The 14,589-nt window shown below is 46.1% G+C and overlaps 1 protein-coding gene across 1 annotated transcript in view; it reads left to right on the top strand.

The window, feature by feature from the left end:
- Window positions 1-5,551: 5,551 nt before the first annotated feature.
- The window catches only part of LOC137878470 (adhesion G protein-coupled receptor A2-like), a 53,781-nt gene continuing 44,743 nt past the window's right edge, over window positions 5,552-14,589 (top strand). Inside the window, exon 1 of the mRNA XM_068718792.1 lies at window positions 5,552-5,889. Coding sequence (XP_068574893.1) covers window positions 5,669-5,889 — 221 coding nt within the window. The 5' untranslated portion in view covers window positions 5,552-5,668. The remainder of the gene's footprint in view (window positions 5,890-14,589) is intronic.

The following is a 14,589-nucleotide window of genomic DNA, read 5'->3' as shown; positions in this document are numbered from 1 at the left end:
AATAAAACCTGCAGTATTTTTTTTTTCTGGCCACTTGGGGCAATGCAAAAAGCTGTAAACACAACATTGACATACCATCGACAAATGTCTAAATTGAATAAGGAAGTAGCCTCTATGACATCAACCACATGTTTCTGAAGAGGTGTTGTGATAATAACTTTAAGCCTCCAAAATAGCTTTTCGTACCAGGCTGTCAACATGTTTATTTCTGCTCTTAAATTGGGAATTCTACCATGGGGGTCTATGGGGATTGACTCGCTTTTGGAGCCAGCCTCGAGCCTCAATTTGAGGAACTACAGATGTTTTTGCACTCCCGCATTGGCATGCATTCTCGTAAACAGTTTCCATTTACACATCCAGAAGCAACATTACCGTAGCATCCATTTGGAGTCATGTTTGTGACCACCTGACAAAACTAAGTCCAATATTCTCTCTCCTTTCAGCTCTGTTTTGGTCTCCACCGACTCCTGAGAGAAATACCAGGCTCTGTATAGCTGCGAAATGCTCCGCTCTGGTGGGCAGGGAGTGTGCAGAGGTCTTTTTCTTATTATGTATTTTTCCTCCAAACGAGTGCCTGGTGCACGCAATATCAGCGCTGATGAGAGTCGTGGGACTGAACCAAAACTACAGCTGCGAGCTGTAAAAGCGAAACAGTGAGTTGTAGGATGTTTAAACGCTCCGCACAGCTAATGTCGAGTTTACACTTTAGCCCTGATTTTCCATGCGGCGACAGTTTTTGGAAGTTCTTGCCCATCACTCGTGGGATGTACAATGCAAGACACCCCATTGAAAAGACAGACAGTAGTGTCATGTGATCAGTACAATAATCTGACAACTTTGAAAGTCGTAAGTGCCATAAGGGTTGGGTGATGATTGGTCGTGCATTCATTACTGCGAATAACCCCTTTGACATTTCACGTAGTCATTTAATCCATTGGTAATAAAACAAAAACATGATTAGAGCAGCTTTTAATTTCACTGTTTTTAGACAAGTATGAATTAAGGCCATTTAATATTTCTGCAAGTTCATTCACTAACCTTTCAGAAAAAGATCCAATAATATGTAAATGTTGTACAAACGCACATTTGGTTATTGGATGCAGTTTTACATAAGCTGACATTCCACCTTTAAAATGAAGTGAAACATATAGACAATAAAAAAGATATAGAAAACAAAATGCCCATATTGAGCATGAACTTTCTTTTTTATTTTGCGGGGGCAATTTAAATGTCAGCTGGCTCTCTTCGGACTGAACCACCGAGGACAGCGTTATGGTCTCTTTTTACTGTTTCACCCCCTACAGATAACACCGGTGTTAATGACTGCGCCATGAAAAACTAGAAACCACCTGTCACATTTGCCAAAAGCCAAAACAACAGCCATCACCTTCGTGCTACATCAACGACGCGGCCCATAAAAGCAGAAGAACTTTAAAAAAACGCTGCTGGCCTTTATCCCAAAAGTCATGGAGTAATAATGAGAGTCTGTCATACCGCCTCCTCAAGTGGAGCAGGTAAATATTTAGTGAGGACCGTGATTGCTGCCGGCCATGGCCTATTCATCTCTGTCACCGAGAAATAATGGACAGCGGTGAACACTAATGTGAGACGGGGGGGGGGGGGGGGGGGGGGGGGGGGTGATGGGATACTCGATAACATGCTCTGCGGAGGAACACTGTTTGCTTGCGCCGATGCGATTGACTCCGTCCCTCCGCCGTATGCTAACGAGTCTTGCTCTTGAGTTTAATGCTATAATCTGGAGTCATTTTAACGGTCGCGTTAAGTATTTTATAGTTCAAATAACGCAGTTTGCTCCGATTGAGTGATCCTTTAAAAAAACAAAAAAAAAACAGGCTGCTGGTGTGAAATCACAGCACTCTGCCAGAGAGAGAACCGGACTCGTGTTCATGGATCTGTTTTCCATTAGGAGCGTACGAGTAGCTCGGGAAAGTTTTTTTTCCGGCGGGCTTCATTAAAGATGGATCCGCCTCGGATGGTAACGTCAGGCACTGCTGCGGGAGGATCCTCGCCTCCTCTCCTGCGTCCACGTGGTAAAACATACATCTGTGTCAACATGTGCGTGAGTGACGGTCGAATAAGGGGCGCCGTGGGAGCGCGATGAGGAGGGAAAGAAGGCCTCCATATGCGGATGAACGCGGAGGGGAGGGGGGACAGTTTGCTCCTGCAGGGCGAGAGAGTGTTCGCCTGTCAACACGGGAGATGGGGGGGGATCGCGGGGCTGCTCGCGGGGTTAGTGGGAGCGGCTTCAAATCCTCCTTTGTGCTCTCCGGCCCGCGTCGGAGACAATGTGGATAATGAGGGAGGAATTTGGTGCGGGGTTGCAGTGCACACACACACACACACACACACACACACACACACACACACACACAGGGGAAGCACCTCGCCTCGGCCCCGGGGAACCCAACCAGCCAGCTGTCTCAGCTTCTGTCTCCCCGGGGCAAGACACTTAATACGCAAGGTCCACCATCAACGGACATGATGGATGTCCCCCGAATACAGTGTGTGGGCTGTTCAAAAACTCCCATCTCCGATTTAGAGTGAGCGATAACGTCTGGGTCAGCGACAGATTTCCCGAGTCTCCCTCGCTTTCTCGATCGCCGCAAGAACATTGAGACGTTTCTGAGTAAACACGGGTTGAAATATTTTAAGGTTCAGCCATAAAGAAGCGAGACGTTATTCATCTCCTCGAGTCCCGAGTGGCTCCACCTGGTCACCTTCCAGCTCATATTCTTTATTTATTGCCTTCATTTAAATGAGCATCAGGTTTACAAGCGGTCCGGCTTTGCTCGTATAGTGCCTGATGCCTGCAGCTGGTGGCGTACGGTAGTTTTGACGGGCCCCAGTGCACGCTGGTTACTGGTTATGAAGCACACATAGAGGGTGGGGGGGTGACAAAAAAAAGAAGCCAAAGGAATCTTGATTTAAAGAGCTTTGCTACCCTTCTGTTCTTTTCTTTTGTGTCTTTTCTTACTTCTGCTTTTATGTTGGAAGGCCTGCAGATAGTTTCCTGTATCTGTGTCACCTGGGTTTCACCCATAGACCTGTATATGAGAAGTGGACGTAGTCATTGTGACGTCACCCATTGGTTTGTGGAATGAAGCTTTGAAGCCTGGAGTTCGACGATCTCGCCGTCGCCATCGTGGATTACGTCCGTCGCCATGTTGTTGTTTTTTTGCAGTTACCATATTTGGAATGCGGAGGAGTGACGTAATGCCGCCGGATATGGCTCTGATAGCGGCAGTGACTTGTCAGTCACAGTAACCCCGCCCTAAAGCATACTCTGCTTTATTGTCTATTTACATTACATTACAGTCATTTAGCAGACGCTTTTATCCAAAGCGACTTACAATTCAGTTTCTATCACATTTCTACACCGTAGGCACAGCTACGGGAGCAATTTTGGGGTTAAGTGTCTTGCTCAAGGACACATCGACATGCAACTAGTGGAGCCAGAGCCGGGGAATCGAACCACCAATCCTCTGATTGAAGGACAGCCCTGCTATCATTTACTAAATGAACATCATGCTGTATTGAAGAAGACTTGAAACTATAGATTGAGACCATAAACTCATGTTTTTAATGTTTACTGATCAAGTAAGAAGTAGAACCATTTCCCCATAGACTTCTATACAATCAGACTTCTTTTTGCAACTGGAGGAGTCGCCCCCTGCTGGTCAGTAAAGAGAATGCAAGTTTTAAGACCCTTCCGCATCGACTTCACTCGGCAGAACCGGAGGTTGCCGCCTGGTTTCACCACTGCCCTGCCCCTTTAAGAGACTATGGCAGCAGGTGCTGAGTCTATTACCTCCAATGGGAAACGTGAAGCTGAACACAGACTATGACCAATTCCTTCGCTTCATTGTAACAAAAGTAAATATTAGACCCTTTTTTAGAATTAGAATTAGAATTCTTACACTAAAATTGTATTTTTCAGATGGACAAATCTGAAGAAAAATGTACTTTGTTTGAGACCTCACTCTGACAAACATGCCATCCATGTCCACGCCCACTTAGGAGACAAGAAGTGTATTCCATATCAAACAGTTGGCGGAGCTTTGAATGCGTCATCCTTCTTACAGAGCATTCGTCTCGTCACATGAGCAAAAAGAGACATCGGACAACATCAACTTACACATTACCAAGCAGACATCATCGCATATCTTCATATGACAATATACCAAAAAAGATTAAATATAAAATTTTAATTATTCATATAATTGAATAGTGCTTTCTGATTTATTTACATCGTTTAGGTATAATAAGCGTATCGTTTCGTTATAGATTGCTACTGACTGATTGCCTGCCCAACCATAACAGAGATGGGTTTGATTTTTAAACGGCATTAATATATATATATATATATATATATATATATATATATGGTATATACATATATATAATATATTGTACTTCAGTGACCAATACAAGTACCCTCAGTGAATTCTGGGATATATTATATTTAATTGTCTGACTTATATGCAAGTTGCATGACACTGCAATACATTGTAAAATATAATGTATTCATTTTATTTTGTAGGACACTCGAATAAAATAATTGCATTGCTAGTCGACAGCTTGGGTCCGTATTTACTTCCTGTCAGCTCACGTCATTCACGTGCACTGCAACAGGAAATGAACCGGGACATATTTGACAACTATGGAGAACATCAAAGTGGTGAGACAGCTGTGTGGATGTCATCATTTTCACTTTGTGCACAGGCAACAGGAAGACGATACAAACAGCTCCTTCACAGCTGCACCTGAGTAAACGAGGGGAGCAAAACAAACCGCAACACCTTTTAAATCACCCGGTGACGTCCAAAGTGGGGCCCGGGGGGACTTTTCGGGGGACCCCCCTCAGGAGAGTGGCACAGTGAAGAAAATGTCATTGTGAGTTGGGACAATACTATAATTCACTGTTGCTCAGTGACTTTAAACTGGAATAAAAAAGGAAACACCCACTGTGGTTTTATCGATATCGGACGTGTCATCCAACTGGTGTATGTGGCCTGGCGTGCGCACGCGAGTCTGCCGGGACTCGGCGGGGGAGGAGGGACTTTCATTGGACGCTGCGCAACAAGTCGCCGGAGCGCAAGAAGTGGATGATGGACGAGCGAAAACGGCAGCACCGAACGGCGTGCAGTAGCACCGGTGATGATAAGTAACGACATAACTACCTCAGCCACATGTTTCGCTCGCGCCGCCGCTTAGGAAAGGATGTGTCGCAGTAAAGTTTATCCGGACTTTGAAAGCGCGCCGTCGGAAGTTTTTTTTCTCTCTCTCTCTCTCTCTCTCTCTCTCTCTCTCTCTCTCTCTCTCTCTCTCTCTCTCTCTCTCTCTCTCTCTCTCTCTCACCGAAACGGGAGAACAGTTTGGAGGACTTCTTTTATCACAGCGAGGCAAAGATGCAGAGCTCCCCACCAATGATGGTTAACTTTCCTCTCGGAGTTTAACCGCTGAAAGTTTCCCAGGAGGGGGGGGGGGGGGGGGGGGGCAGAGGGCGGTTAGGGGGACGCAGCAGGTGACATTCGGACCGCGACTGTAACGCGACCGGAGGGCGACGACGTGAAATGGTCCCGACTTGTCCCAGAACCTGGGAGGAAATAACCTGAAAATAATAATAAAAAGAGAGTCTCAGTCCACCATGAGAGCGCTGACGTTGCTGTGCCTCGCGGTCGGGCTGTGGGAGTCGAGCCTGAGCAACAGGAACTGCCCGGACCTGATCGTTGACAGCTGTCACTGCTCGGCGGAGAGGACCAAGGAGCTGAGCAGGCAGCACGTCCGCAGAGTCAAAGTGGTGTGCGAGGACGTGGACCTGATGGACACGCTGCAGACCAGCTTCCTGCCCAACAGAACCGTGTCCCTGTGAGTATCCTCCACTGTGTGCTTTTTTGTTGTTGTTTTATTTTTGTTTGACAAGCGATTACAGTAAGCAGTCAAAAGTTATTTTTTTGTCCTTGAATTCAAAGAGACCCCGTCTAGAGGATGGGGCCCTTGAGCGCCTTTAAAGGGCCCCTGGAGATCCTTAGATCCCCATTTAAGGGGACCCTGAACAAGCGGGCGAGAGCTTGAACCGGTTCTGAATTGAGTCCACAAGGTTTAAAGAGCTCTGACACGACTCATCAGGAGCTCTTTTATCCAGGATGAATGGGTTCCACACCAATCAAGTAAAGCAGTAAACAGCGGCTTATATTTCACAGAATATTAATCTACAGACATAATATACAGTAGGTCCACATGTTGGCCAGAGAATACAAATATCACTCCCCAACAACAATAGTATAGAAGTACTGTGGTCATACCTCAAGAGAGCAAAACACAGAATAAATAACTATTTAGTCAGCGAATAACATAACAAACGGAACCTCTTAAAATAGAATTCACCAACATTACGGATTCAATATAAATAATTGGCAATAATTAGTAATTACATCCTTTGTTTATAAGACCTGAAACACTTACTCATTTAATTGATGAGTCAGGACAGGAAACAAATTGCCAACAACTCTGATAATTGATTTATTGTTCCAGTCATTTAATAAAGGAAACAGTCCAAGCTGCTTTCTCTTTATTGTATATCATTTCAAATGGAATACATTTCAGATTATCGCTCAGACAAAATAAGAACAGACAAACAAGTTATCAAAAAGATAATCAACGGATTTATAGACAATTAAGAATATTATTATTATTATTATTATTATTTAATCTAGATGTCATTGAGGACAAGATCAAGAAAGCCCGATGACGGCAGAAGAATTGAGATTATTAATTCCAAACAGTGTCAGGAACAATAACACACATATGTAAAAAAAAGTCATCTTAATTAATCCTATTAAAATTCTGCAAATTCAGTATCTACTGGCATCTAAACCAGGTCTGGGATCTGCTCTGTTGTTACTGCTGAGGACCGAACTCTCTTCACGCAGGATGACCACCATACTCATCTGCACCGGACGTCCTTGTAGAATCTCGCTCCTGCTACCGAATCACCGATGGAAACGTTGGACCCTGGGTGGTCCCCTGCGTGAGCTGCTGCTCCTCGGGGGGGGGGGGGGGGGGGACGCCGTTTGCATTCAAAGTTATTCAAACACAGGTCTCTTGCGCGTCGACGGGTGACTTTGAGAAACCCTCCCTTTAGTATTCACCTGCGCCTCTCCTGTAGATGAAATAGCACTTCAAACGCTCGAGGGGTTGATAACTCTCCCCCCCTCACCCCTCACCCCCCTCCTCTCTCTCTGTCTCTCTGCAGGTGCGCGGATCGACTGATAGATTAATAGAGCGTTTTATTCTCGGAAACTTGACGTCTGTCTTTTCCCGAGAGTGAAAGCCAAACATGGAGACGTCGAGGCCCTCGACAGGTTGCAGACGACTCTCTGAACCGAGGGCCCGGTTTATTAATGTCACTTTATCTGGAGCGCTGTTTTGCTTCCGTGCAGGCGGGGGGGGGTCCTTTATAAGTAGGGAATGGTAAAAAGGCTTTGTGTGTTTTTTTGCGTTCGACCATCTGTCATAGAGCAAAGATGAACTTTAGAAATATACAGTAGGGATCAAAATAACAGCAAGGTGAAGCTTCTCTCTCTCGCTCTCTCTCAGACTGACGCCCCCTTTTTGTCTTCAGTTCACTGGAGAAACGCTGTTCTGAGATCAGCCCCTGTCCCTCGGTGTGACGGACCCTCCGGCCGAGCCCCGGCCGGCCAGGAAGCAGTTTTCCTGCGTTAGGAAATGTGACCTTTAGTCAGGCCGAGGTGGCCTCCCCGCTCGCTCTTTTGTTTGGATGTGCTGTGCAAATAAACAGATGCATCAGGGGATGTATGCACATACCCCCCCCACCCCATACCCCCCCACCCCCGACTCTCTCCGTCTTCCCCTGATATCACCGCCCTCGTCCTCGTAGAGCCGTTCCCTCAACGACGGCTCTCTCGTTTCTAGCGCGCCAACCCGGATTCCACATGCCGCCTTTAATTAAAGGAGGCAGATTGGGCTTTGTTGCTTTTCTTTTTTTTATTTTTTATTTTTTACTATCGCACCTATAAAATGTTTACGAGGAACTAAGCCTGCGATGATGCGCCGCCTCGCAAAACGCCAAGAAAAACAACTTCACAAGCTCACGGGAGAGCGTAAATCAGGAAGCTGAAAACGAAGTGTGCATGAGAGTGTGTTCGGTAGCTCTCGATCTCCAGCACGGCCGCCTGGATTTAAACGACTGTTTGTTCTTTTTACTCGTCCGGCTTTGGAGCTCTGACAGCTCCGTTGACCTCGAACCTCTCTGGTGTAATGGATTCAGCAGCTTGAGAGTGTGGGCCCGCCACCTGTTGTCTCAGGCAGTGCTCTAACAGGAGGAGGGGAGGGGGGGGCAGCTTGTGATGGGAAGAGACAAGGGGATAGAGTGAAGATGGGCATATAGTGAAAGAGCCATTAGAGGAATGAAGGGGAGTGACAGAGAGGATGCTGGGAAGGCGAGGGATGGGAAGCGTTTGGTTAAAAACATGTAACGGCCGAGCAAGAGGCTGATCGAGATGATGTGACTGCCGTTAACTGGTTGTTTGGTCGGGTCGGGGTGTGTGTGTGTGTGTGTGTGTGTGTGTGTGTGTGTGTGTGTGTGTGGGGGGGGTTACTGATTGTAACCGAGCCTCTGAGTGTCTTCGCTGCTGGAAACTGCAGACACACTGTGCACTTACATAACCGAAAACTTTATTAAGTCCCTACGAACTTCTTGTAAGGTACTACGACTGATGCCGTCGTCCCTCTCGCTGACCTGTTTTGCATCATTTGCATAATATTCGGACTGCTTTATTTTTTACCTGCTGAGTGTGGCCTGTGTTTCGGGTTTCAATTGACTTTCACACAGGAAGTGGTACTCTCCTATGTTGCAATCAAAATACATTTAGAGCAACAAAACTCAGTGCACATTTTGGCACCTGAATTATTGTTTAATCTTTGTAAAGAGCAGCTTAAACGTATGAACTTATTACAGTAATGTCCCTTTAGTGAACATCAAGCAGAACAGATTGACTAAAAGTATGTTAATGCAACAATCATCAATACTTTCTTTATTCTAAAGGTAAGGGTAAGGACAGCGTCGGAAATACACAAGGGCAAAGGGCAAAACTGCCCCTAAGAAATATAATGTTGCCCCTGATATCACTAGGAGAGGGGCAACAAATGCCCCCATAATTTCCTCTGATAATAATGATAATTTAATGAACTTGTGAAAAACGGACCATCAGCTCGATCCCGAGATCCAACTACGAGCTTTTTAACTGCAGCAACTTTAAGATGCGCTATTGGAGCTGGAATTACCGCGGCTGCTGGCACCAGACTTGCCCTCCAATTGATCCTCGTTAAAGGATTTAAAGTGTACTCATTCCAATCACAGGGCCTCGAAAGAGTCCCGTATTGTTATTTTTCGTCACTACCTCCCCGAGTCGGGAGTGGGTCATTTGCGCGCCTGCTGCCTTCCTTGGATGTGGTAGCCGTTTCTCAGGCTCCCTCTCCGGAATCGAACCCCGATTCCCCGTTACCCGTGGTCACCATGGTAGGCACAGAAAGTACCATCGAAAGCTGATAGGGCAGACATTCGAATGAGACGTCGCCGCCACGAGGGCCAGCGATCGGCTCGAGGTTATCTAGAGTCACCAAAGCGGCCGGGACACCCCGAGACGGGCTTTGGGTCTGATAAATGCCCGAAGGTCAGTGCTGGTTGGCATGTATTAGCTCTAGAATTGTTACAGTTCTCCAAGTAACGTTAGAGCGATCAAAGGAACCATAACTGATTTCATGATTTTTCCCCGGGCGCCTGTCATGGGCAGCCCACTGCTCCCTGATACAGGGATGGGTCAAATGCAGAGACAAATTTCCCCCTTAACGGGATAAATATAGTATAATAAAATAAAAAAATAAAAAATAATGAGCCATTCGCAGTTTCACTGTAACAGCCGTGTGTACTTAGACTTGCATGGCTTAATCTTTGAGACAAGCTTATGCTACTGGCAGGATCAACCAGGTAGCCAAACGACACCGGAGGGGGGGGGGGGGGGGGGACGCCGCCCGACCGCATGCGCTGGAAGTGACATGTGGGGGCCGACATGTGGGCGAAGCGAGCATCGGGGTGGGGGAATGATGCTGGTAGGGTTTGAGAAATGCGTTTCACGGAGCACCTGCCATTATATGTTTTTGTTCTTTGTTTTGTCTGTCCTATCTGTATTTCCTGTACTAGGTAGGTACAACATGATTAAAAGGTAACAAAAAAAATCTATAAATATAATAAGTTAGAATTATAAAAAAGAAAGAAAAGTTATAATTGTTAATAGTTGTTTAAAAAATGTAATAATAACAATAAATAACCACAAAGAAATAAGAATACAATTTAATATGATTTATTGTTTATTGTTATACGTTTGTTTTTTGTTCAAAAAATCAAAGAAAACACTTTGAATCTGTAGACTACTGCCTAATAGTCTTATTATTGCCATTTGATGACAATTGCTCATATACTGTAAGCCTAAATAAGTATATTTATTATTTTTCACAAGTTTCAAAAAGCCCCCAATTTTTTTTTAAATGCCCCTGGATTTCAGTCAGTGGGGGCAAAAATTGCCCCCTAAAAATATGTAAACTTCCTACCCTGGGTAAGGAGATCCAGACCATGTATTGCCTCCGTACGGCTCTCAACATGGTGACTGCTGAGCCGGCGGCTCGCTGCTAACGGTGACAGCGGCACTAACAGTGCTGACAGTGTTAACGTGACAGGGAGTGGAGGCTGATTAGAGAGCCTTTAACAGCTCATCACGTGATGAAGCCACAGAGAATTATCATCAGAGGCTTTTAAAGACTTTCGGCTCCTTGTTTTGGTTTCATGACCCGCGGTTCTCACTCACTGCTCTCATGGTCCGTGTTTTTAGCAAAGAAGCTCAGAACAGCTGGATGGTTTTCTCCAGCTGTTTTGTTGCCACTTCTTCCGTGATTTCTAGTGGGGTTGTGCATGCGTTTAAGTCATTAATGTGTTTCCAGGAACTGGCAACAGGCCAAGCGGCTGAATCAACTTCTGAGGAAGAGGTGCTCTCTGTTAGCTGAGGATCCGCTTTATTAAAATCAGGAGCTGCAAACGCGAAAACTTTCCATCCAAACATGAATTACTTTATTTGTTCATCCGTCTGTCATTGACATTATCGTGGAAGCTTTTGGTGTTGAACATTGTCATAGGTTTAATCATCTTCAAAGGGTACTCTTTAATTAGATTATTATTTTTTTTCTACTTGGAAAGAAAGCAAATGGCCTAAAACAACACAGCAGTTATTTTCTTCAGTACAGCTTGTTAGAATTCATGAAAAGTAAAATGTGTTTTTTGCTTCTTATTTTTTAATTCGATGTTCCTGAGAGATGATAATAATAATAATAATACATTTTATTTGTATGGCGTTTTAAAAGGTACTCAAAGGCACTTTACATGGTAAAAACAGAAACAATAAAAGCAATTACAATATGAACAAAAAATATGACATAACGGTAAAGAACAAAAACACAAACACACATACTGTGACTAGCGTCATAAGTTAGAAGCAGATTTAAACCGATGGGTTTTTAAGTGATGGAGAAGTCTGAGGTGCTGGGGGAGAGAGTTCCAGAGGGAGGGGGCAGCAAGGGAGAAAGCCCTGTCCCCCCCCAGGTCTGATGCTTTGACAGTATGGGGGGGTAAGGAGGTTTGCGTCGGTGGATCTGAGGTTGCGGGTGGGGCTGTGTCGGTGCAGAAGCATGGCTGTGAAACAGCAGCTGCTTTTACGTCCCGTGCTGCAGCACAGTTAGTGATCTCCTCTGGTATTGATCCGTGAGAACAAACGTAGCATGTCGGAACACAATTCATTTTCTTTTCCTCTTTCATCTTGTTTTTTTTTTTTATCGCTATAAATATAATTCTGTGTACCCCCCCCCCCCCTTATTTTCCCTCTCTGTTATTCCTCGGGGGGGCTTTTTCCTCGTCTGATGAGGTGCTGTTTGTGCTCTACCCTTCTTCAGACTTCTGAGTACTTGTACATGAATATTTCATCGACGTGCACACACACTCACACACACTCACACACACACACACACACACACACACACACACACACACACACACACACACACACACACACACACACACGGACCACGCTGCGTCCGCGCGTGTTCTTAGCGTAAAGCATCCTGAACAGTGTGTCGCTTGTACAGTCGGCTGTTAATCTAAAGAGACGTGACCCCGGTGACCCCAGATGGTCTCACCCTGCGAGGTGTCCTCTCTCTCTCTCTCTCTCTCTCTCTCTCTCTCTCTCTCCCCCTTCGCTCCCCGTCCCTCTGCTGGCTTCGCTCAAGCTTATCTCCGGCGATACGGAAGATTTAAAGAAAGCAAAAAAGGTCTATCTTTAGATGAGCCAACATCAAGTCGTCTTCACCCCCAGAGGGTGTAAAACTTTTAGATCCTGAAGCCGAGAACGTTTGCCCTCGAGTCCTCCGTGTGCTCAGGAACCGTGGGGGGGTCGGGGCCGATCCATGATGTTGCCGCGCCGCGGTCAAGCGGGCCGGCCTCCTCAATAAGCAGCTGTTGGTCCACCCCTTTAACCGGGCGAAGGGGGGCATTTTTGGTCAAGGTTTCCTCTCTCTGGGGGGGGGGGGGGGGGGGTTCTGTGGACGTTGTATTGATACATCAGTCGGAGATTGTGCTGCCCCAAAAAGCGCCGTAACGACCATTCACTTGGTGAGCTTTTGAGAAAACGGCGGATGATGACTCGCCGAGGGAGAGTTCGTGACCGCTGGGGGAGAGATAGAGAGAGAGAGAGAGAGAGAGAGAGAGAGAGAGAGAGAGGGGAGGGGGGTGGGGGGAGTCTGTAAACCGCTCTGCAGCCTTGAAAAAAACAACAAGAATGTGTCGAAACCTAGACTAAAAATATTAGGTAAAGATAAATACAGCGTCTGCCAAGGATACTATCCTATCCCTCCTCCCCCACACCGCTGAGTAAATACTGAAGTTACTTAAAGGCTCATAAATTTGAGGGCAGAGGAGGGTAACTCACTACTTGTTGTCTCTCCCCTGACGTCTGACTCGTTGTAAAACAAGGTGATTAAAACCCCAGTGTGTGTTGCTTCTGTCGCACGGTGTGATCACAGTGGGAAGCACATTAGTTTGGGGAGATGGGGTCTTGGCAAGTATCAGCTTGTATATCTGTCTCTCAAAATGCCACCTCACCTCGTCCGCATGTTGCTCAGATCAATGCGAGGCGCTGATGTATATCACGAGGTGGTGAGCTGAACACTTTCAGATGGCTTCAGCCGAGAGGGTATAGGTTGCCGTAGGCGACCAGTTTCTGACGCGTTCTCACTCCAAATACCGACTCTTGGTCAGAGGCGCTAAGTTTGACGTCATGCCGCTCTACGTACCCCTCTAGAGCTCTGAAGATGTCGAGGGCAGCTCGTTGCATGCATACAGTCTCTTTTCAAAATAAATTCCAACGTTTTCCAATTTTTTGGTATTTTCCTTTAGCTGAGAATGAACTTCTTGCTAAAGGATTGTGTGATAAGCTGATGAGACTCAGTGGCAACAATGTATACTCTTTGAATCAAGCAATACATTAGCGAACCTTTTATTATATTGCTTGAAAAAAAAATTACTTTTGAATACGTTTATCAATCCAACTACATGAACTTTGCGACCTTGTAATTTTGAGCTCACGGGAAGAAAAAAAAAGAAGCCAAATTCACACAAATGGGAGGACTGTGAAAGTGCAACACCCCCCCCACCCCCGGTCTTGTATGTACACATGTCCGGCTGTGGCCCAAATGACACAAACCATTTGCTGTGGCCCACAGAGACAATGCTGGATCGGTGTGCACTCCTCCCTCGCTGAGAGCGGCATAATTGATAATGTAAATACAGAGCTGGACGGACGCTCCAGAAGTCTGTCCCGGGCTGTTTACACAATGTTCAATTCTGTTTTTCCTGCTATTTCCTGGACGTTACGCAGAAGCCCGAGATAGGCACGCAGAGGTCGGCGAGCAGACGCACACACACACACACACACACACACACACACACACACACACACACACACCCACATACAGACCCACACATACGCGCGGCATGGCATAGCTAAGCACAGGACACGCTTGAGTTTGCACAAACAGAGGCCGCCTGTCCCTGAGTGGGACGTCCGTCCGCAGAGGGAGGTGTAGTGGTTTTCGGGGAACAGAAGGGAGACCCGGGACAAAACCCAGCGACAGCATTGGTATCTCATGATCTCAGTGTTGACTGCCGTCGCTTCATCGCACCGTCCATATGTGGCTTTAAATAAATGAGCCCTGGAAGCGAAAGAATAAACTCCACCGGCCCTCTGGAACTGAAGCCATTATGAATTTCTGATTATTTTTTCGATAAATCTGTGTTCAGACCCGTTCAGTTACAGCTTCTCACCACGTCCTAGTCGACTCTCCTGCTGGTTCTTCTGCTCTCGGAGAGCTCCGTATCGGAGACGAATCCGAAAACGAAACAGAAACCCCAGTGAGATATTGACATCTGGATCGGCAACAATAAAAATC

Source organism: Cebidichthys violaceus, unplaced genomic scaffold (genome assembly GCF_023349555.1).
Source record: "Cebidichthys violaceus isolate CVI_PGR_0920_01 unplaced genomic scaffold, fCebVio1.0.p SCAF_10, whole genome shotgun sequence".
Lineage (NCBI taxonomy): Eukaryota > Metazoa > Chordata > Actinopteri > Perciformes > Stichaeidae > Cebidichthys > Cebidichthys violaceus.
This window is presented reverse-complemented; position numbering and strand designations above follow the sequence as displayed.